The 24499-nt window shown below is 46.8% G+C and overlaps 1 protein-coding gene across 2 annotated transcripts in view; it reads left to right on the top strand.

Moving 5' to 3' along the window:
- arhgap18 (Rho GTPase activating protein 18) overlaps window positions 1-24499 on the top strand; it is an 81272-nt gene that overhangs the window by 55560 nt on the left and 1213 nt on the right. For both annotated transcript variants that reach the window (XM_060913578.1, XM_060913579.1), the window contains exons 10-14: window positions 17981-18063; window positions 18193-18399; window positions 18491-18631; window positions 20493-20611; window positions 20759-20814. In XM_060913578.1, the coding sequence (XP_060769561.1) occupies window positions 17981-18063; window positions 18193-18399; window positions 18491-18631; window positions 20493-20611; window positions 20759-20814 (606 nt within the window). The remainder of the gene's footprint in view (window positions 1-17980; window positions 18064-18192; window positions 18400-18490; window positions 18632-20492; window positions 20612-20758; window positions 20815-24499) is intronic.

The raw sequence follows: 24499 nt of genomic DNA, 5'->3' as shown, positions 1-24499 counted from the left end.
CTTTCTTCTTGCAACCCTGCCATGCACACCATTGTTGTTCAGTGTTCTCCTGATGGTGGACTCATGAACATTAACATTAGCCAATGTGAGAGAGGCCTTCAGTTGCTTAGAAGTTACCCTGGTGTCCTTTGTGACCTCGCCGACTATTACACGTCTTGCTCTTGGAGTGATCTTTGTTGGTCGACCACTCCTTGGGAGGGTAACAATGGTCTTGAATTTCCTCCATTTGTACACAATCTGTCTGACTGTGGATTGGTGGAGTCCAAACTCTTTAGAGATGGTTCTGTAACCTTTTCCAGCCTGATGAGCATCAACAACGCTTTTTCTGAGGTCCTCAGGAATCTCCTTTGTTCGTGCCATGATACACTTCCACAAACATGTGTTGTGAAGATCAGACTTTGATAGATCCCTGTTCTTTAAATAAAACAGGGTGCCCACTCACACCTGATTGTCATCCCATTGACTGAAAACACCTGACTCTAATTTCACCTTCAAATTCACTGCTAATCCTAGAGGTTCACATACTTTTGCCACTCACAGATATGCAATATTGGATCATTTTCCTCAATAAATAAATGAGCAAGTATAATATTTTTGTCTCATTTGTTTAACTGGGTTCTCTTTATCTACTTTTAGGACTTGTGTGAAAATCTGATGATGTTTTAGGTCATATTTATGCAGAAATATAGAAAATTCTAAAGGGTTCACAAACTTTCAAGCACCACTGTATGGCATGCCCGTCAACAGTGTCGTGCAAACACACTGACTTACCCCTGACAGCATCCTGTGAGTCCAGTTCTTGTCCAGTTTTGGTCCGGACGAAAGTAGTCCGGCAAGTTTGTTGGGGTCACGAAAGTAAAACGTTTTTCTTCTCAAAACAGTATGCGTTCAAAAGAGTGATATATTTGCGTCACAAAACCGTTGCCAAATAAAAAGTCAGACCTCGCAATTATTTGGCGCTCTATTTTGTCTCCCTCGGTATCACTGCGCGCTCTCTTGTTGACATCTGCGCAGGAATCAACACCTTTCCCATTGTTTGGCAGTGATTAGGAGTTCAGATCAGCGGCGCTAACAAGCTAATTTGAGAGCAAGAACAGCGACAAATTTATCACCTTCTATAACCTATACAATAATATATTTGTGAAAATGGTGCGCACTTGCGACTATCCAGGCTGTAGCAACAAAGATGTGGCTGAATCTCCGCACCGTTTTCCCACGACGGACGTGTCACTGAGGAAACTTTGGCTTGTTGCTCTGGGCTTCCATGTGGACTCCAAACAGGCAAAGGTAAAAAAGCTTCGTGTTTGCAGTGCGCACTTCAGCGACGACGACTATGTTTCTTCATGCCCAGGACTGAGGAAGAAACGGGTTTTGAAGAAAGCTGCACCCCAGGTAAGAACAAAGTTGTACCGCCATGCTTTCAAGCGGACAGGCTTTCAAGAATCAGCTAGAGCTAGCTATGTAGTGAAAGTTCATTATGTCTAACTATTGAAACTATTCTTTAAATTCGTTTCTTAAGACAAGGATTTTTTAAGATGTTACCTTGACAGTTTCGGCGAACACTTCCGCCTTCTTCAAAACAGTCACCAGATGTCGAGTGGTGACGTGCCTTATCAGCTGATGTTACTCTAAGGAGGCGTGAACGTCCCGCCCAATTTGACAGGTAGTTCACGCCTCCTGCTGTCAGGTCGCTCCTCCAGGACGGTGCTCCAGGTGTGCGACAGCGCATACGCTCCCTCATCCCGGTTCATCGTTCTCTGCTCACGCTTTCGTATCTCCACTGCCTCTAAAATCCAACGCTGGAATCTATTCTCTTCAGCGCGAATGACTCTGGCCTGGGTTCATAAAACACAAAATTCATAAACCCGGAGCACCACTAAGACCCATTGTAGACAGTATAGGATCAGTTACTTACAACCTTTCCAAGACACTGGCAGACATAATTAAACCACTCCTCGGACTCACGGAATACCACTGCAAAAACTCAAAACAACTGGTGAAAGAACTAAAGGAAATCAAGATAAAAAAGGATGAAATCTTCATATCACATGACATCATATCCCTCTTTACAAAAACACTGGTCACAAACACACTCAACATAGTATAAAACCGGTTAAAAGCAGACAGAACCCTGAAAAAACGTACAAAACTTACAGCACAGGACATAACAAAACTATTACATTTCATTTCCATGTCCACATATTTCCAATTCAGAGGTACAATCTACAGACAAAAAGAGGGATTTGCAATGGGGGACCCGCTATCTGCCACTCTAAGCAACTTTTTTATGGAGGATCTGGAAAACCGAGCCATAGAAACAGCACCGGATGACTGCAAACCTATCTTCTGGAAAAGATATGTTGATGACATTCTTGAAATAACCAAAACAGGTCACACACAACAACTCACGGATCATCTAAACTCCATAGACAAGACAGGCAACATCAGATTCACACACGAAGAGGAAACGGACAAGACAATAGCATTTCTGGACCTAAAAATACACCACACAGAAGAAGGTAATATCAGAATTACAACATACAGAAAACCTACACACACCGACCAATATCTTCTCTGGACATCTGAACATCCCATCGCACACAAAATGTCAGTAATCAGAACACTATACGACCGAACACAGAACATCACGGAGGAGAAAGACAGACAGGAGGAGGAACAACACATCCAACAGGCATTAAAAAACTGCCAATATCCACCATGGGCAATTCGGAAAGGGAAACTACAGACACAAACAAAGGAAAAAACAAACAAACAAGAAAAAACACCGAAAAAACAAACCGGGGCTTTGTCACACTACCATACATAAAAGGAGTTACAGAACGCATCCAACGATCCATGAGGAAATACCACATCAACACCCCGGTCAAACCATACAAGAACCTCCGACAACTGCTAGTTCACCCCAAAGACAAAATACAACTGGACAATAAATGCAACGTCATCTATGAAATCCCTTGCCGTTCATGTAATAAAGTCTATATTGGTGAAACGGGCAGATGCTTCCATACTCGCTGTTGGTAACTCGCCAGCGCCCCCTATAACGAGCCCACAATTTCCTTGCGCGCTCCACCCGGATGTGACGTGAAGTGGAACTGCTTTAACTGTATCGAGAGCGCCTCGATTCGCTCTCTCATGTTCTGACTACTGGAGTGGTCGGACGGACTGTAGGCACGCTCGCCTACAGTGTTGAGACTAACCGCTATTGTCTGAGAACAGCCTGTTCAAATTAGTTTCGGCCGAACTTTTGAACGACCCGCTAAGTTTCAGCGATATAGTGGTTTTGATTCTAAACCTTTGCAAAGTTTAACTACAGTTAAGTAGTTTTCCACGCTAAGAGGCATTTGCGGACAGCTTCGCTCCTCTCAGCCTTTTCCTCGTCGACGCATCACCGGAGGTTTCTCCTGAAGCACCGTGGGCCAGCTAGGCCTTCATCTCCCTGCTTCGTTAGCCGCGGTTGGACGCAGCGCGCCGCTAACCTCCTCTCCTCGGACCGCGACCCTCAGCGCGGACATCGGAGAAAGAACTTCCATCGCATTGAGTAGGCACTTGGGCAAATTTTTAATTTGTAGCTTATTCAGATGGTTGTTAGGGTCATGTTTAAGCTTTGAGCTATTTAGCATACCCGCTCAGACACGGAAGGTGTTTGTTTGTTTTTATTGTTTTTGTTTGTTTTTATTGTTTGTTTTGGTTCTGTTTTTTTTTTTTTTTCTTTGAACTTGTTAGACAGGGTATCTTGCATGATATCTTTCCTTAACTCCATTGCTAGCTTCCCTATCTGATTAGCAGCGCAGCGACAAGTTTGTTATTTTAAGCTCCGAGGCTAGACCGCTACAAGGCCTAGTTCTCTCCATCCAACACCTATTACACACACATATACACTCTCTCTCTCTCGCGTTGAGTTCTTTGCCTAGATAGTCTGTTGGAAATTGTTGTTAAGTGCAGTGTTTGGATCCAGCTGTAGCGTGGTCAGATTCTCCTTAGCAACTTATTGCTAGCTACCTCAGGGTGATACGCTAGCTCGTAGGCTTGTGTTCTCGACTAGGCCTGCAGGCGCCATTTTTCCGACGCCATTTTGATACCTTCCTCATTGAGTTACCTGTGATACGACACCTAGGCACTGACCGCCATTTTGTTTAAGCATTGCCAGAGTGGCTAGTCATTAGCATCTGCCCACAGATACCTACACAAAGCACACATTAGCCACAGAGCTAATCCTTTGTTCTATTTAGCTAACATTCCTTTGTTTTAGCTAACATTCCTTTGTTTTAGCTAACGACAAGCTAGGTCACACACACACACACACACACACACGCATCGGCTTGCCCTAGCCTCACACACACGCACACACAAGGGATTCTTTTCTTTTTCCTTCTATCTCTTTCTCTCTCTCTTTCCCTCAAATTTATAGTCCAGGTGTAATTGTTCCATTGTTTTGTCTTGTTATTACCTTTGCTGACATTGAATGTATTTTGAGTTTATTATTATTAGTGAGTAGTAGACAAATAAAAGCTAATAAAATTGAATTGCATTTTACTTGTTCCTGTTGTTTATTCACAAGGTCAACTATTTAGAACTCCTTTTTCCTTCAGAATTTAGCTTTTGTATACAACTGGGTTTCCCATCTAATACAGAGCTACCATTAATCTTGAATGTAACCATTCACGGTGAGTGTTAAGATTAATAATTTAAGATTTTATGAGACTGATCTTTATTTATAAATTGATTAATTTAATTATCAATTATTACATAATTTATAATTTAATTAATCCCAATTCAACCTACATTAAAGTGGTGCCCCGTGTGAGGCATAGTTTAATGACCTTGTGAATTTCTCAACAATAACTTGTAAACTGCTGTATACCCAAAATCAACTGCCAAGGTATAACACAGATGACTTTAATGGTGAATCATTAACAGTGTGTTAATCACAGAACTGAAATTCAGCTGCCAACCACAGTTAGCTGATAAACTGGTTTAATTGATTAGTACCTTAGAGTAATATCTAATCCAAGTACTTAAGTAATATTATTAATAATCATTATTATTAACTAATTATTAATTAAGCTAATTAATACAAGTGAAACATTAGTGAAAACAAAGTAGCTAAGAAACCACATCAATTATTTAGCAACTTGGATTAAATTAAATTCTAACCTAATCAACACCTAGTATTAATTTCCTTTAAGTTAATTAATACATTTCGAACAAAATGTCACGTTCCCCATCAAGGGAGTCAGAAGGGCCCCTCCTCTCTCTCTTCGACGTTGTAGGCGATTTAGGCCAAGTCCCGGAGGATAGGAGAAATTACTTCTGTGATCTGGACCAAAAGGCTCGCTTTGATGAAATACACATAGCCGTTAGGGAACTTAAGGAGCGTACTATGACTCTCCCAGAAGGGCTACCCAAATTGTTCATGATCTACTATAAGGAAATGGAACGTGTGTATGACCCTCGAACAAGAGAAAAGAACACTAAAACGACAACTGGCCGAAGCTCAAAGGAGAGCAGAAAGCGCGGAGAGTAGCCTCGTGGGCCTGAGAGCCACACAAGATGAACTAAAGCGCGAAATAGAATACCTCAGGGAAGAAGTGACGCAAGCACGTCGCTCAGATGAGGGATCGGCCAAACCCTCCCAAGAACAGAGTTCCGCTCTGGAGGAGGAAGAACCTGAGCTTAGAACGGTAGATCAGACACCGCACTCAAGCTCAACTCGCGTGAAAGTCGCGCGATCGCCACCTCGTGGCGCTGGGAGTTTTTACTTTACTCCCCACTACACCCCCTCGCGCTTCAATATCGCTGCAGCCTCTAGCCCGCAGAAAACGCCGCGCTACGTACCCTCAGACTCCTCTGACGGAGAGGCCGCCTACAAGCCGAAACGCAGACATAGGCGATATGAGAGCAGCTCAAATAGCGAAGACAGCGAGGACCCCTACGGGTCAAAATCAAAACGCCTCGTCGCAGAACGCAAAACTAGGATCCGCCAAATCGACGTCCTTGCGAAAGACATAGAGCGTTTTGAGCCGGAAAATCATAGACACCGAAGCGTTAATGATTATTTCCGGGAAATCGAGCGTAGCCTCCTGGACCTGCCAGAGGCTACGTCGCATGAAAAGGCCAGACTAGTCTGGAAAACTTTAGGTAGTGGCGTACGAGCATTCGTTGAGACCTTACCGCAGTCAGTCCTCGACAACTACAAGAAGATACGCAAGTACTTGAAAGAGGAATACTCGTTGTACGAGGACGAGACTGCTGCGACGATGGGTGCCATTCTGATCAGACAGAAACGAAGCGAACACCCTCGCGAGTACTACCGTCGGCTCCGTGCAGCGTACTTTCAGGGCAGAAGCGAGCCCGGGCTAGAGGAAGATCGCAACTTCAAGTCCCTCTTCCTCCATAACCTTCACCCGTGCATCCGTAACCAAGTAACACTCGCGTGTCGCCAGCGCCCCCATACTATGAGAGAAATGCGTCGCACCGCACAACTAACGTGGGAGACGTTCGTCCGACCCACAGACCGCCACGAGGACGATCCCAGAGTCCTCAGCCTATATGAGCAGGAAGATCAGTCCTTAGGCCTAGAAGGGGGTGAAGCCCCAAACCGCGGGCCCCCTTGGGCGAACCCAAACCCCGGCCACCAGACGTCGAGTCAACCCAAAGGTAACTGGAAAGTTCGACAAGCTGGAGCCAAGGGGGAACAGGGCCCCAACGCCAAAGGGCAAGGTAACCGCAAACCTGGCAGTCACGGCCCTAAATCTCAGAATAGCGGACAGTCAAGGCCCCATCGCAACTCCTCTCGAAGGGAGCGGAGCCCTAAGCTAGCTACCGCTAAACAAGCCAACCAAGAGCCACTTGGGATGGCAGAACTGAGGGCTGAATTAGCACGGATTAAACAAGCCAACCAAGAGCCGCTTGGGATGGCAGAATTGAGGACCGAATTAGCACGGGTTAAACAACTGCTGAGCAATAAGAACAGGAAGGGTAAGCCGAGCAAGGACAGGGACGAACCGTCAGCATGACTAGGCCGGGACCCATCCCCACCACCACCGCGTGTCTACCTCGTGGGGTGGGGAAAGGACCCCTGCCCAATAGGCAGCGATGAGTTGAAACCACCCCCTCCGTTAGTGAAGCCTGACCCGCAGGATGCACCCCTGACGCAGTTTCTTGGAGATTTGGTTAGGAAAGGCAACGCCAAGCGTATCTATACCCCAGTGGTGGTAGAAGGCAACGTTTCCCTCCAAGCTCTCTTGGATACCGGGTCAGAAATCACCCTGATGTGTTCCAAAGTCTTCGCAGAGGTTTCTGATGCGCGGCGCGCGCAAGGTAGACCCATCAGAACCGAACGTTGTGACGTCAACTTGGTTAGCTTCACCCAGAATCAAGCCCCAGTAACAACCATTGCATGGTTAGAACTCACCTTCCAGGGCATGTCCATCACTCACCCCACTTACATCTGCTCTGTTGGTGTAGAACCGTTCCTCATTGGCCAAGACCTACTAGATAGGCTAGCGCCCCTCATTGACTGTCGTCGTGGGCAACTGTGGGCCCAGGTCGCGTCCCCACAGACCCCAGATCCTCGTCGTCACGATCGAGCCTGTTGCGATGAAGTTAGGGTGGAGGCTACTCCACCGATAGCTGAGTCAGGGCAGGTCCCCGAGAACCTCGAGACCACTCCGCTCCACCCTGAGCCGAGTCAAGACGCACCAAACTCAACCGACACTCCTCTCAACCGCAACGCGCTTGATGGCCACCCGTCTTTCCTTTGCTTTCTTGGCGAATCTGCCCCAACCAGGTACTACCCCTGGATATCTGGCAACATTATTGTCAACGGCGTCACGGCACCTGGCGTCAGGTTAGCGCTTTGGTCAGAGAAGTCAGCCATCAGCCAAACGTGGTTCGACATAGTGCGTCAGAGCACTCCTTCCCCTGTCTTTGTGCAGAAGAGCCACCGGCTACTGTCAGCCGAACAACCCCAGAGCCCCATCAAAGCCACAGGCGTCTGCGCCGTGTCGCTCGCCATCGGTCAGAGAGAATTCCTTCATTTCTTGAGTGTCGTCCCCGGACTTCCTGACCCACTGGTCATTGGGGCAGACATCTTGGTCAGACTGGGAGCCCAACTGGACCTAGTCAACCGGGTCATCTGGACCCAAGCCGACGCTGCTAAGCACCCGTTCCAAGCTGACCCGGAACAAATGCGGTCAGGACAAACGATTCCCCAAGCCTGCCATGTCGCTAGCGAATTTGACATTGTCATTCCCGCTAGGACTGCTGGTTCCCCTCTTAAGCTGGTCATCATGAAAGACCAACAGTTTCGTAGCTCCCAGGCGTTCTTCCAGCCTCTCAGATTCTTCATGGAGCTCGATTTAGCCGTGTGTGGGACTCCGCTGCTTGAAGTGAGTCATCGTTCCGCTTACCTCCTGGTTCAAAACTCCACGCGGGACGCCATCACGATCCCCGCCCGTCGGCCTTTAGGCCTTCTGATAGACCAGGCATTCCATGACTTTGAACTCACCATTCCAGTCATCGGTGAGCTGCCAACGCCGGACACTCATTCCGATCCAGTGGAACCTCCCTGGATCACTCTTCCTTTCCACATGATCCACGTCGAACCTCACGACATGCTTCGCGACGAGCGCATAGTCATGACCAGAACTGACACCCCGAAACACATGCTGGTGTATGCTCTTGCCACGCAATCGAGCAACGACACCCCTGCAACTGAGGTCGTTGATTCAGCTCTAGGTGAACCGTACCCAGGCTTTGAACGAGAAGTTCAACAACAGCTGGTGAAAGCTGACAGCCTGACCACGGACGCCCAGAGACGACAGCTCCGTGAACTGTTCTACGACTTCAAGGCGATCTGGGCGCGAGATTCCAATGACTGCGGAGTCACGGACATCCACACCGTCCGAATCCCAACAGATCCGAACGCTCCACCGACGTTCGTGCGGCAATACAAAATCCCGTTAGCCGCATACGACTCAATACAAGAAACACTGGACACTCTGCTGGAAAAGCAGATCATTCGTGAGTGTAACTCGACTTACAACTCCCCCTTGTGGCCGGTGCTGAAACCGAACGGCAAGTGGCGTCTCACCATTGACTATAGGCAGCTGAACAAGCAAGTGCCCTTGTCAAGATGGCCCATGATCCATCTGGATCAAGAACTTGCCAAGGTGAAGGGTGCAAAGTTCTTCTCCACCGCCGACGTGGCGGGTGGATTCTGGACCATGCGCGTGGATCCAGCTGACCAGCACAAGCTGGCCTTTTCCTTTGGGAACCGCCAGCTAACTTTCAACCGATGTCCGTTCGGCTACGCGAACTCCCCCGCTGAATTCAACATCTTCTTGCATAAGGCAATGAGCGATGCCGCAGCTCGTGGCAACTTGATCTATGTCGATGACATCCTCATTAGGTCACAGACTTTTGATGCACACCTCGAAGAGATACGCCATGTTCTGTCTCAGCTGTCCAGAGCAGGAGCGAAGCTCTCTGTCACCAAAGGGCAGTGGTGTCGCACCAAAGTTGAATACGTTGGACTGTGCGTCGGGCCAGATGGCATTGAACCCCAGTCAGGGAGGGTGCGGGCTATCCAAGACATCAAAGCCCCATCCAACGTACCCGAACTCAGGAGCTTCTTAGGGGTCTGCAACTACTCCCGACAGTTCATTGAGGACTACGCGGACATAGCACGACCGCTCACCGAGCTCCTCCGGAAGGATAAACCCTTCCAGTGGAGTGACCCTCAAGAACTCGCGTTCAAGAGCATGAAGCAGAAGCTCTGCTCCGCTCCCTGCCTCGCGTATCCCGACAAAGACAAACCGTTCTTCTTGGAGGCTAGTTTCTCCACCCACTGCCTGAGCGCTGCACTGTCACAGCAGCATGACAAAGATTGCCGTGTCGTAGCATACGCCAGTCGGCCCCTCAGTGCTGTGGAGTTTAAATTTTCAGACTGCGAAAAAGCCCTGCTGGCCACGGTCTGGGCCGTTGAACACTTTCGCAGTTACATTGGTGGCCAGAAGGCGGTGATAGAGACCAATCATCAACCGGTCTCGTTCTTGAACAGCCAGAGGCTGAGAGAGGGAAGAGTTTCGAACAGTCGCATCGCAGCTTGGATGATGGCACTACAGGGCTACGACGTCGAGGTGAAGTACGCCCAGAACCACAAGATGGCGCTTGGCCGAGGCCTGGCGGAATGCCAGCATTGCGACTGCGAGAATAGTCCGGATCAAACCGAACTAACAACCGTACCTGCTCTCCCCTCCGACCACCACTACTATGACGAGAACGTCTGCAAAGACCTCCCCACCGCTTACATAGATGGATGCTCATTCCATCATGAACGCAAAGTCCAAGCCGGTGTCGGTATCGTATGGGCGAACGGCCCTATACAAGGGAAATACCAACATCGACTCGGGGCTAAGACTAGCCAATATGCGGAGGTAGCAGCCGTGCTCATCGTCCTGCAACAAGCTGCCCGTGAGAACATCAAGCGGTTAGTCCTCTGCTCTGATTCAAATTATGCCAGGCATAGCTTCGTCTCACACTTTCCCTCGTGGAAGGTGCGGGACATGAAAAACGCAAGGGGCAAGGAAGTGAAACACTCCGAACTCTTCCTAGCATGCGATCGACTCGTAACCGAACAGGGAATGTGCGTCTATTGGAAGAAGGTGAAGGGACATTCTCAAGTCCCAGGACCTGACAAAGTCGGTAACGATGAGGCAGATGGCCTCGCCAAAGCGGGAGCCGTGGACGGCCCCCTTTGGGAATTCCAGCCGTCATGGCTTCCCGAGACGCCACGCCATAACGTAACCGCGATTACTCGCCGACAGGCTAGAGCAGGTCAAACTGACGCAGTACCCCAAGCAGGAACCGTGCAACTCGGCCGACTGCCCCAGGACGCCGACCTGGTGTCTATGCAGGAAAGGGATCCCGTGATCCACCAAATCCGTAAGTTCCTTGCGGACCCCGTGGCGTCCCCAATTTCCCCACAAGAGTTGCAACAGTCCCGAGACTTAAACCACCTTCACAATCTCAAAAACGGCTTAAAACTCGAGAAAGGACTCCTGGTGTACACACCACGCAACCAGGGACCTCCCCGGTGGGTCGTGCCCACAGATCATAGGGGGGTCATGTTGCAGTACGCTCACGACAGCCCGTGCGGGGGCCATAGGAACGCTCAGGCGACCTACCAGACACTCCAACAGATTGTCTATTGGCCCTTCATGATTCAGGACGTTACCGAGTATGTTAAAGGGTGCTTGATTTGCTGCCAATTCCGACCAGCCCAACCGTTGAACCGCGCCCCACTGCAAAGCAAAGGCATCTCATTCCCCTGGTCTAATCTCCAGATAGACTGGGTCGGACCGGTGCCGAAATCAGCTCGAGGTAATAAGTACCTCCTGACCGTCACTTGCGCGTTCACGAAGTGGGTGGAATGCTTGCCCGCCCCAAACGAAACCGCAGAGACCACCGCTCTCCTTCTTATGAACCATGTGTTCAGCCGTTGGGGCTTGCCCCTATCCATTGATTCCGACCGAGGTACTCATTTCACCGCAGAGGTCATGAGAGTGTTGTGGGAGATGCTCGGAGTCGAGGCAAAATTCCACATCGCGTATCATCCTCAGTCTTCCGGTCAGGTCGAACGCGCCAACCAAACCATCGTGAGCATGCTTCGCAAGTATGTGAGTCACCATGGCAAAGATTGGGACATCAAACTCCCTCTGGTGCTGATGGCCATTCGGTCCACTCCTCACCGCACCACCGGAGTCACCCCGTTCGAAATGATGACTGGCCGTGAAATGGTTCTTCCCTTACACCTCCTCTACCGACCAGAGGACCTAAGCGTTGCCACTGCGTACACCGCACACCAGTACGTCACCGACTTGCAACGCCACTTGCAGGCCACGTTTGCGTGGGCCCAGGAACACCTCGAAAAGAGTGCGAAAGGACAGAAAGCTTACTACGACAGAAAGGCGACACACCGTGAGTACGAAGTAGGCGACAGAGTCCTATACTTCAATTTCACCAAACCGGTAGGAGTAGCCAGAAAATTCTTACCCCGTTGGTCCGGCCCTTTCGAAATCGTCGGTAAACTGTCCCCCGTCGCCTACCGCATCAAAACTTCGAAGCCCAGCCAGGCGCCTTCGTATAGATGGGTCCATAGCAACCAAATAAAGCTTTTTGAGCAGTCCACACTCCATAGGGGGGTGGACAAACAATAAGTTATAGCCTGCCCAACTTAGTTGCATGCCTCTCAATCCATAAGCGTGCATCTATAAGTAACCACCCTCGTTACCACTCAAATCGGAATAACAAACTCCTGTATGTTGCAGAATGGCCCCTCTCTGGATCCTCGGCATCTTCCTAGTCCTGCAGACCACATTGGCCGGTAACATAGTGGAACCAGGTCCGCCGAGTGGCATTGTTCTCCAAGATGCCCCAGGACTGCTCCTCACCAATTGCCGCGTCCATACCCAGCGCGTGTACACCCGCCTCGATCCTTGGGACGTGTACCGTAAGCATTTTAGATCGCCCACACAAACAAACCTCGAAACCGGGCCTGACTCCGAGATTGGGTCCAACATCGAACACGCCAAGCGTACCACAGTTCACATGCTCGAACAGTTACAGAAGTTCATAGTCACTGAGGAGGAACTCAGCGGCAAAACACGCCCTAAACGGTTCCTCGGAGGACTACTTACTGCTGCATCCGCCATTGGCTCTCTGTTCTCAATGGGCCTCTCTGCCGTTAACACCGTTAGCCTAACCGCGGTCAAACGAGAAATGAACATTCTTAAGGAAGAAATGCCAGAAATCCAGGGTAGACTACTAACTCAACAGGAGGAGCTGCAGGGCCTAGGCAAAACCCTGCAGGGAACCATACTAACCGTTAACATGCATTCTACATTAATCAAGAACACCGTACATGCCGTAGACAGGCTAGCGACAATCATGAGAAGCGAGGTCAAGTACGTCCGAGTAATCCGAGACCTAATGCAGGACCTGATGAGAGAAGTAAGTAGCTCTCTCAGCACCCTGAGTGGAGGTAAAATCCCACCATATTTGATACCCCTCAGCATGGTTGACAGCATACTCCGATCTACTACCACGACTAACGTTTACTCATCACAGATTCATCTGGCTTATAGTCTTGGCAGTGCTATCCCCATTTTTGTGAACCCTCAAAACCTAGAAATAGGCTTCATCCTCAATCTCCCCGTTATTGAACGGCAAAACATATACAGAATCAAATCTGTCCTTAATGTAGGTTTCTGGAACAACGACGTACACGTACGTTTGCAGACACCTTCCACCATAGCCTATCACGATGACAACCCCTCTATCTACCTCGTCCCTAATTTAGACATGTGCACCTCTACCAAAGATATCCACTGGGTCTGCCCCAGCAATCCCTTTATCCGAGACACCACAGACCGTCTCTGTGGATTGACAAAAGTCCCCGAGCAGAAGTGTGCAGGCAAATTGTCTATTAAAGATGAAGGAATAGGAACTAGAGTAGAAAGAGCTGGTAATCGGTGGCTAATCAACACTCCCCAAACTGAGATTCTGGTATCATATGATCAACATAACACTGCCACTAGAATGAAGATCCCTAACGAAACCTCTCTCCTAAGTGTCCCACTAGGAGCCACTGTTCACGTGGGTGACATCACCCTCCATCACCTTAGCGCTGACCAGTATGAGACCGAGATAGAAATGCCCGATGCCTTCCCAGGTCACGAACTTGAGATAAACTCCACCCTCCAAGCACAACTACTGCTGGAAGGGACCAAAACCGTGCAATTCGATCTTAAGCCCACTGGCATCGCTACCACTTTCTTGAATAACCGCGCAAACCCTTCGTCCGATCAAGGATCTTTAATAAGCCGAATTGCGCTGGGATTTCTAGCTAGCGGTTGGGTTATCACAGTCTTCATAGCCATCACTCTACACAGGTACATACTGACACTACACCGCAAACTGGACAAAACGATCTACGCACCTGAGAAATTAGATCGTGGCATTGTCCGATTCTCCATCAGGCCTAAGGCCTCCACTAACTTTCTTGAAGAGTAGGCTTGCTAACACGCTAACTAACCCCTCTTTTCCATTTTCCTTTATGGAGTTTTGATTATTTTTGTTTGCTGTGTGAAATATTGTATGTAGAAGGTAGTTAAGTAGCCATAGTGTAATTGTTTTCATGTCCAAGTGCCTATGCTTTCATGCCCAAGTGCCTATGCATCTTATGGACTGTATGAAATGAATTGAACTGTTGAACTGTGTCTGAAAGACTTTTCACAGAAAGGACCCTTGGAACTACCTCATTGTGGAACTACCTCATTGTGGAACTACCTCATTGTGGATTACTAGGGACCGTGGGCCGCAGACTAAACACCATGTGCCCATAGGGTATCACTCCTTTCAGCGCCTATGGCCAAGGGGGGAATGTTGGTAACTCGCCAGCGCCCCCTATAACGATCCCACAATTTCCTTGCGCGCTCCACCCGGATGTGACGTGAAGTGGAACTGCTTTAACTGTATCGAGAGCGCCTCGATTCGCTCTCTCATGTTCTGACTACTGGAGTGGTCGGACGGACTGTAGGCACGCTCGCCTACAGTGTTGAGACTAACCGCTATTGTCTGAGAACAGCCTGTTCAAATTAGTTTCGGCCGAACTTTTGAACGACCCGCTAAGTTTCAGCGATATAGTGGTTTTGATTCTAAACCTTTGCAAAGTTTAACTACAGTTAAGTAGTTTTCCACGCTAAGAGGCATTTGCGGACAGCTTCGCTCCTCTCAGCCTTTTCCTCGTCGACGCATCACCGGAGGTTTCTCCTGAAGCACCGTGGGCCAGCTAGGCCTTCATCTCCCTGCTTCGTTAGCCGCGGTTGGACGCAGCGCGCCGCTAACCTCCTCTCCTCGGACCGCGACCCTCAGCGCGGACATCGGAGAAAGAACTTCCATCGCATTGAGTAGGCACTTGGGCAAATTTTTAATTTGTAGCTTATTCAGATGGTTGTTAGGGTCATGTTTAAGCTTTGAGCTATTTAGCATACCCGCTCAGACACGGAAGGTGTTTGTTTGTTTTTATTGTTTTTGTTTGTTTTTATTGTTTGTTTTGGTTCTGTTTTTTTTTTTTTTTTCTTTGAACTTGTTAGACAGGGTATCTTGCATGATATCTTTCCTTAACTCCATTGCTAGCTTCCCTATCTGATTAGCAGCGCAGCGACAAGTTTGTTATTTTAAGCTCCGAGGCTAGACCGCTACAAGGCCTAGTTCTCTCCATCCAACACCTATTACACACACATATACACTCTCTCTCTCTCGCGTTGAGTTCTTTGCCTAGATAGTCTGTTGGAAATTGTTGTTAAGTGCAGTGTTTGGATCCAGCTGTAGCGTGGTCAGATTCTCCTTAGCAACTTATTGCTAGCTACCTCAGGGTGATACGCTAGCTCGTAGGCTTGTGTTCTCGACTAGGCCTGCAGGCGCCATTTTTCCGACGCCATTTTGATACCTTCCTCATTGAGTTACCTGTGATACGACACCTAGGCACTGACCGCCATTTTGTTTAAGCATTGCCAGAGTGGCTAGTCATTAGCATCTGCCCACAGATACCTACACAAAGCACACATTAGCCACAGAGCTAATCCTTTGTTCTATTTAGCTAACATTCCTTTGTTTTAGCTAACATTCCTTTGTTTTAGCTAACGACAAGCTAGGTCACACACACACACACACACACACACGCATCGGCTTGCCCTAGCCTCACACACACGCACACACAAGGGATTCTTTTCTTTTTCCTTCTATCTCTTTCTCTCTCTCTTTCCCTCAAATTTATAGTCCAGGTGTAATTGTTCCATTGTTTTGTCTTGTTATTACCTTTGCTGACATTGAATGTATTTTGAGTTTATTATTATTAGTGAGTAGTAGACAAATAAAAGCTAATAAAATTGAATTGCATTTTACTTGTTCCTGTTGTTTATTCACAAGGTCAACTATTTAGAACTCCTTTTTCCTTCAGAATTTAGCTTTTGTATACAACTGGGTTTCCCATCTAATACAGAGCTACCATTAATCTTGAATGTAACCATTCACGGTGAGTGTTAAGATTAATAATTTAAGATTTTATGAGACTGATCTTTATTTATAAATTGATTAATTTAATTATCAATTATTACATAATTTATAATTTAATTAATCCCAATTCAACCTACACTCGCAAAAAAGAACACCAAATAGAGTGTGAAAAAGAAACAACAAAAAGACTCACAAGATCTGAAAAAGAAAAAGCAAACCAAGAAAACTTAAAATCAGCCATTTCAGACCACTGCAAACGACATAATCATATAATGAATTGGGAAGAGGCCAGAGTCATTCGCGCTGAAGAGAATAGATTCCAGCGTTGGATTTTAGAGGCAGTGGAGATACGTAAGCGGGCGCAGAGAACGATGAACCGGGATGAGGGAGCGTATGCGCTGTCGCACACCTGGAGCGCCGTCCTGGAGGAGCGACCTGACAGCAGGAGGCGTGAACTACCTGTCAAATTGGGCGGGACGTTCACGCCTCCTTAGAGTAACATCAGCTGATAAGGCACGTCACCACTCGACATCTGGTGACTGTTTTGAAGAAGGCGGAAGTTTATCGCCGAAACTGTCAAGGTAACATCTTAAAAAATCCTTGTCTTAAGAAACGAATTTAAAGAATAGCTAGAGCTAGCTGCTAGCAACATGTTGAGGCTCAGGTCTTATAAAGCTCTGATACAAATATGAAGTTCTAAGAACAAAAATAACTTGGGAATACGCAATAATAACACATGCATCGCCGTTAAAAATGTTATGTAAAAGATTATCATTATTACTCATATTCCTTCAATGTCTGATGTGTACACCCATTTGTTGTAGTCGTGTATGACCTGGACTATACTAACTAAAGCCTACAGCATGCCAGAATAAGTCATTGCTTGATCACGTGTACAGTTTATAAGGTTATAAACATTCAACTAACAAAACACCTGTAGGCTACAACATGTAAAAAAGGAGTCAGCACTTTGAAGACAACTGACCATCGGGTCCAGCTGGCCTGGGACGCTTCTTCCAGTTAATTTTAGGAATGTGGAAAAACGTCTGCAAGACACCAACATTCAGGAGTGCAGGGAAGTCAGTGTGGTTTGTGATGCAGACAGCAGCTGGCACGCTGGCCTGCTCGTCAACTGAAAGGTCTTGCATCTGTGGCATGATGAGATCCCATTCATGGCAGCAGTAGCACTCCACCTCTGTCTGCATTACTTCACATTTGGAACAAGTACACCACCATTTGTCGGTCACCCGGTGTCTCGCGGCTCCAGCTTCACCTTCTTCCACTTCTCTGTCCACCCTTTCTCTCTCTGCCCGTTCTAACTCCATCTGGCGAATTTCTTCATCTGTATATTCGGGTTCATAAAGATATCCCTTTGGCTGTGAGATGAAGTCAATGTTTTCAACGTCGCTGTCGTAGTCAGACATGTTGTCGCTAACTTTGCTAGCAGTAAACAATGAATGAAACAGCCGTGGCTGTCACCTGGCGGCAGCGCGCAGTGATAAGAAGGGAGAGAAAATAGTGCCAAGCGATTTCGAGGTCTGACTTTTTATTTGGCAACGGTTTTGTGATGCAAATATATCACTCGTCGTATCAAACGTTTTACTTTCGTGACCCCAACAAACTTGCCAGACTACTTTCGTCTGGACCAAAACTGGACAAGAACTGGACTCACAGGATGCTGTCGGGGGTAAGTCAGTGTGTTTGCACGATACTATTGATGGGGATGCCATACAGATTCATGTCAAAAATCCCGAACTATCCCTTTAAAGCTATGCATTACTGCTTTTAGCCAATAAGAACACCGTTCTGGACTTGGTGGGGAAAAAAAAAAACGGAATCTTTTGTGTAAAATGTAATTTTCTTTCATATGTTTGTGTAGAATTCCCGACAAAAAAGCAACAGCTGCAGGCTCTCAATCTGCTCGTGCTCCTTCTGCCGGCGCCCAGCAGAGACACGCTCAAGGTAATTCACTTGACGTACGCCAGTTCCTGTTCACATTCACAAAAATCCACATTGGCTTTTTCGCTGTTAACACATTCACTGCGCTGAGCAGAGCAAAATGGACGTTCTGAAGTTTTTGCGACCCTGTAGGCGCTGTTGGAGTTCCTCCAGCGAGTCATCGACCACAAGGAGCGCAACAAAATGACCCTGAATAACGTAGCCATGGTGATGGCGCCCAACATCTTCATGTTTAAAGGCTTCCGGAGCAAAATAACTGAGCAGCAGGAGTTCACCATGGCAGCGGGCATGGCGAACATCGTCAGGCTGCTCATACGATACCAGGACCTGCTCTGGACCGTACGCACGACTTTCTGATCCAGTGTTTAGTTTTATCCATTTAAATGGCTTTGAATGCAAGATTTTTGTTTCTCTGGTGTTTCCGGTGCAGATCCCGAAGTTTGTGATGACGCAGGTGCGGAAACAGAACATGGAGAGAAAGATGAACCGAGAACGGGCGGTGAAAAAACTGCTGAAGAAAATGGCCTACGATCGTGAGAGGAACAGCGATAAAGTGGAGAAAAACACAGAGGTGAGACCGGAGACGTTCATTTCACCTTTACGGAAGGAGTCTCCAGTGTCAGTCAGACGTAAAGCTGTTCTTTCAGCTTTCTTGAAAATTTTCATGACAAGCTGTTTTTTTTTTCTTTTAGCCTTATGCGATCATATGTCATCTGTCCATCGTTCGTTGTTGTCCATCCACAATTTACAAAAATCGCAACTCCTCATACAGGATTGATCAGATTTCAATCAAACTCACAATGTTCCCCAGGAGAGTGTGCATAAAAGTTGTCAAGGTGGTAGCGCCACCTGTCTTATTTACGATTTTATGGCCATATGAAATTTTAGGGTGACTGCTCTTCGTAAACTGCCGGGACGTTTTCACTGAAACTCACCCAGAAGACTCTAAAGACATATTCCAACTAGAATTGTTCACCAGGTGGCGCTGCCTGCCATGGATGCGGCTACACAGGGGTCATGTGCGAATTCACAAAAATCGCTACTCTTCCTACAGGATTGATCAGATTTCAAACTCACACACGACAACAGTGGCTCACTGAGGCTATTTTTACAGATGTATAACGTCACCTTTCTCTAATAAATAAAGATGAATTTTAATAACTGCTGAAGTATAGGAAGGAATAAAATACTTTGTTTTTATTACTTTATTGAAAATATTTAACCCCATGACCCTGTACCTCACTGTCAGTCCTGTCATCCGTGTACTCAAGTATCCTTTCCTGTAGTGTCCTATGACCTCTAGTGGACATTTATAGGTAGTGCACCTAATGATAGTCTCATCTCATCTTATTATCTCTAGCCGCTTTATCCTTCTACAGGGTCGCAGGCAAGCTGGAGCCTATCCCAGCTGACTACGGGCATAAGGCGGGGTACACCCTGGACAAGTCGCCAGGTCATCACAGACACAGACAACCATTCACACTCACATTCACACCTACGGTCAATTTAGAGTCACCAGTTAACCTAACCTGCATGTCTTTGGACTGTGGGGGAAACCGGAGCACCCGGAGGAAACCCACGCGGACACGGGGAGAACATCCAAACTCCACACAGAAAGGCCCTCGCCGGCCACGGGGCTCGAACCCAGGACCTTCTTGCTGTGAGGCGACAGCGCTAACCACTACACCACCATGCCGCCCTGGCCTGAGGTTAATTTCAAAAATCAGTATCAGCATTATAAAATTGCTATTCACTAAACAAGCCCAAAAAAAAAAAACAGTTTGAGCTCTGCTAAAGTTTTAATTTTTGTTTAAAACACAAGTGAAGCTGTACCTGACAGTATACTGGAGCTAAGATAAGATAAGACAAGATAAGGGCGACACGGTGGTGTAGTGGTTAGCGCTGTCGCCTCACAGCAAGAAGGTCCTGGGTTCGAGCCCCAGGGCCGGCGAGGGCCTTTCTGTGTGGAGTTTGCATGTTCTCCCCGTGTCCGCGTGGGTTTCCTCCGGGTGCTCCGGTTTCCCCCACAGTCCAAAGACATGCAGGTTAGGTTAACTGGTGACTCTAAATTGAGCGTAGGTGTGAATGTGAGTGTGAATGGTTGTCTGTGTCTATGTGTCAGCCCTGTGATGACCTGGCGACTTGTCCAGGGTGAACCCCGCCTTTCACCCGTAGTCAGCTGGGATAGGATCCAGCTCGCCTGCGACCCTGTAGAACAGGATAAAGCGGCTACAGATAATGAGATGAGATGAGACATTACTTCACGTTTAACTGGACTTGTTTTATCAGTCGTCGTTTTAACATAAGCTGAATCGCACCAGCATGTCATTCAGAAACATTTTGTCTTCATAGGGAACCTCCTGAACGACTTGGTGAATATTACAAGAACCAAACATAAAAAAAAACCCTGTGTGTGTGTGCGTGTGTAAAAGGTGGACGGAGGCTTCATCAGGGTCCAGGCTCCGCAGTTCTCAAAGGTCTCCATGACGGTGGAGCTGACTGAAGATCTCCGAGCGTCTGACGTCCTCAAACGCTTCCTCAGCCAGAAGAGGTGAACACACACACACACACACACACACACACCATGATTCATCATGTAAAGTACACATGCACTCAGAGAACTGAAACACACAGAGTAATAAGAAAAAATAAAAAGCGGAGCTTTATTTGTAAACTGTGTGTGTGTGTCCTGTTTCAGCTCAGTACTGGTGAAAAGAGAGGATCTGTATCTGTACGAGATCGGAGGGAACATCAGTGAGTAATACACACAGGTTTACACACATCTACAGTGGTGCTTGAAAGTTTGTGAACCCTTTAGAATTGTCTATATTTCTGCATAAATATGACCTAAAACATCATCAGATTTTCACACAAGTCCTAAAAGTAGATAAAGAGAACCCAGTTAAACAAATGAGACAAAAATATTATACTTGGTCATTTCTTTATTGAGGAAAATGATCCAATATTACATATCTGTGAGTGGCAAAAGTATGTGAACCTCTAGGATTAGCAGTTAATCTGAAGGTGAAATTAGAGTCAGGTGTTTTCAGTCAATGGGATGACAATCAGGTGTGAGTGGGCACCCGGTTTTATTTAAAGAACAGGGATCTATCAAAGTCTGATCTTCACAACACATGTTTGTGGAAGTGTATCATGGCACGGACAAAGGAGATTTCTGAGGACCTCAGAAAAAGTGTTGTTGACGCTCATCAGGCTGGAAAAGGTTACAAAACCATCTCTAAAGAGTTTGGAGTCCACCAATCCACAGTCAGACAGATTGTGTACAAATGGAGGAAATTCAAGACCATTGTTACCCTCCCCAGGAGTGGTCGACCAGCAAAGATCACTCCAAGAGCAAGGTGTGTACTAGTCGGCGAGGTCACAAAGGACCCCAGGGGAACTTCTAAGCAACTGAAGGCCTCTCTCACATTGGCTAATGTTCATGAGTCCACCATCAGGAGAACACTGAACAACAATGATGTGCACGGCAGGGTTGCAAGTAGAAAGCCACTGCTCTCCAAAAAGAACATTGCTGCTCGTCTGCAGTTTGCTAAAGATCATGTGGACAAGCCAGAAGTCTACTGGAAAAATGTTTGTGGACGGATGAGACCAAAATAGAACTTTTTGGTTTAAATGAGAAGCGTTATGTTTGGAGAAAGGAAAACACTGCATTCCAGCACAAGAACCTTATCCCATCTGTGAAACATGGTGGTGGTAGTATCATGGTTTGGGCCTGTTTTGCTGCATCTGGGCCAGGACGGCTTGCCATCACTGATGGAACAATGAAGTCTGAATTATGCCAGCGAATTCTAAAGGAAAATGTCAGGACATCTGTCCATGAACTGAATCTCAAGAGAAGGTGGGTCATGCAGCGAGACAACGACCCTAAGCACACAAGTCATTCTACCAAAGAATGGTTAAAGAAGAATAAAGTGAATGTTTTGGAATGGCCAAGTCAAAGTCCTGACTTTAATCCAATCAAAATGTTGTGGAAGGACCTGAAGCGAGCAGTTCATGTGAGGAAACCCACCAACATCCCAGAGTTGAAGCTGTTCTGTATGGAGGAACGGGCTAAAATTCCTCCAAGCCGGTGTGCAGGACTGATCAACAGTTACCGCAAACGTTTAGTTGCAGTTATTGCTGCACAAGGGGGTCACACCAGATACTGAAAGCAAAGGTTCACATACTTTTGCCACTCACAGATATGTAATATTGGATCATTTTCCTCAATAAATAAATGACCAAGTATAATATTTTTGTCTCATTTGTTTAACTGGGTTCTCTTTATCTACTTTTAGGACTTGTGTGAAAATCTGATGATGTTTTAGGTCATATTTATGCAGAAATATAGAAAATTCTAAAGGGTTCACAAACTTTCAAGCACCACTGTACATCCTATAAATGTGCCATGTTTTGTTCGATCACTGATTTTTAGTCCATGTGGCGCAGTGCACAATGTATTGGCACCCCTTTACACCATCATCATCATCATCTAAGATGTGTGTAAAACTCTACACATGCATCACTCATCAAGTCTAAACCAGAAAACACTCCCATCACGTCTTGCAGTAACCGATTGAAATCTATGGGTAGTATCTCACTGGGCGGCGACTAGTTAGAGACACAACAATTGCGATAAAATATGCGAATTAGCGACAATTTTCACTTGGAATCACACTGAATTGAAATTCGCATATTTGACCGAATAAGGGCATTGAGATTGTTATGGAATGCACATAGAAATAAATTATTATTATTATTATTACCGCAATTGTTGTGTCTCCAACTAGTCGCAGGCTGTCGCAGCCCAGCTTTCCCTCGGCAGGCAGGGAAGTAGAGGAAGCCTCACGGAAACTGACTTGAGAAAGGTTTGCGACGGCTTTGCGACACATTCGCGGCTATTTTGAGAGAAATTTTGTCGCACAAATTTTTTGAACATGTTCAAAATTTCAGCGACGAAGGAGCGACACTTTGCGACTCATGCGAGGAAATTGAGAAGCCCCGCAAATGTTTCAAGACACTTTTGAAACTCTCTCGCGAATGACGTTCGCAATTTGTCGCAAGCTGTCGCAGCCCAGTGAGATACCGGCTTAACATTTACAGCCAAGCCTGAATTTCAGCAAAAACTCAACATTGATTTCAACGTATATACAACCCCGATTCCAAAAAAAGTTGGGGCAAAGTACAAATTGTAAATGAAAACGGAATGCAATGATGCAGAAGTTTCAAAATTCCATATTTTATTCAGAATCGAACATAGATGACATATCAAATGTTTAAGCTGAGAAAATGTATCATTTAAAGAGAAAAATGAGGTGATTTTAAATTTCATGACAACAACACATCTCAAAAAAGTTGGGACAAGGCCATGTTTCCCACTGTGAGACATCCCCTTTTCTCTTTACAACAGTCTGTAAACGTCTGGGGACTGAGGAGACAAGTTGCTCAAGTTTAGGGAGAGGAATGTTAACCCATTCTTGTCTAATGTAGGATTCTAGTTGGTCTTTTTTGTCGTATCTTCCGTTTTATGATGCGCCAAATGTTTTCTATGGGTGAAAGATCTGGACTGCAGGCTGGCCAGTTCAGTACCCGGACCCTTCTTCTACGCAGCCATGATGCTGTAATTGATGCAGTATGTGGTTTGGCATTGTCATGTTGGAAAATGCAAGGTCTTCCCTGAAAGAGACGTCGTCTGGATGGGAGCATATGTTGCTCTAGAACCTGGATATACCTTTCAGCATTGATGGTGTCTTTCCAGATGTGTAAGCTGCCCATGCCACACGCACTAATGCAACCCCATACCGTCAGAGATGCAGGCTTCTGAACTGAGCGCTGATAACAACTCGGGTCGTCCTTCTCCTCTTTAGTCCGAATGACACGGTGTCCCTGATTTCCATAAAGAACTTCAAATTTTGATTCGTCTGACCACAGAACAGTTTTCCACTTTGCCACAGTCCATTTTAAATGAGCCTTGGCCCAGAGAAGACGTCTGCGCTTCTGGATCGTGTTTAGATACGGCTTCTTCTTTGAACTATAGAGTTTTAGCTGGCAACGGCGGACGGCACGGTGAATTGTGTTCACGGATAATGTTCTCTGGAAATATTCCTGAGCCCATTTTGTGATTTCCAATACAGAAGCATGCCTGTATGTGATGCAGTGCCGTCTAAGCGCCCGAAGATCACGGGCACCCGGTATGGTTTTCCGGCCTTGACCCTTACGCACAGAGATTCTTCCAGATTCTCTGAATCTTTTGATGATATTATGCACTGTAGATGATGATATGTTCAAACTCTTTGCAATTTTACACTGTCGAACTCCTTTCTGATATTGCTCCACTATTTGTCAGTGCAGAATTAGGGGGATTGGTGATCCTCTTCCCATCTTTACTTCTGAGAGCCGCTGCCACTCCAAGATGCTCTTTTTATACCCAGTCATGTTA

Source organism: Neoarius graeffei, chromosome 2, assembly GCF_027579695.1.
Source record: "Neoarius graeffei isolate fNeoGra1 chromosome 2, fNeoGra1.pri, whole genome shotgun sequence".
NCBI lineage: Eukaryota > Metazoa > Chordata > Actinopteri > Siluriformes > Ariidae > Neoarius > Neoarius graeffei.
The sequence above is the reverse complement of the archived record's forward strand: the minus strand, read 5'-3'. Positions and strand labels throughout refer to the sequence as shown.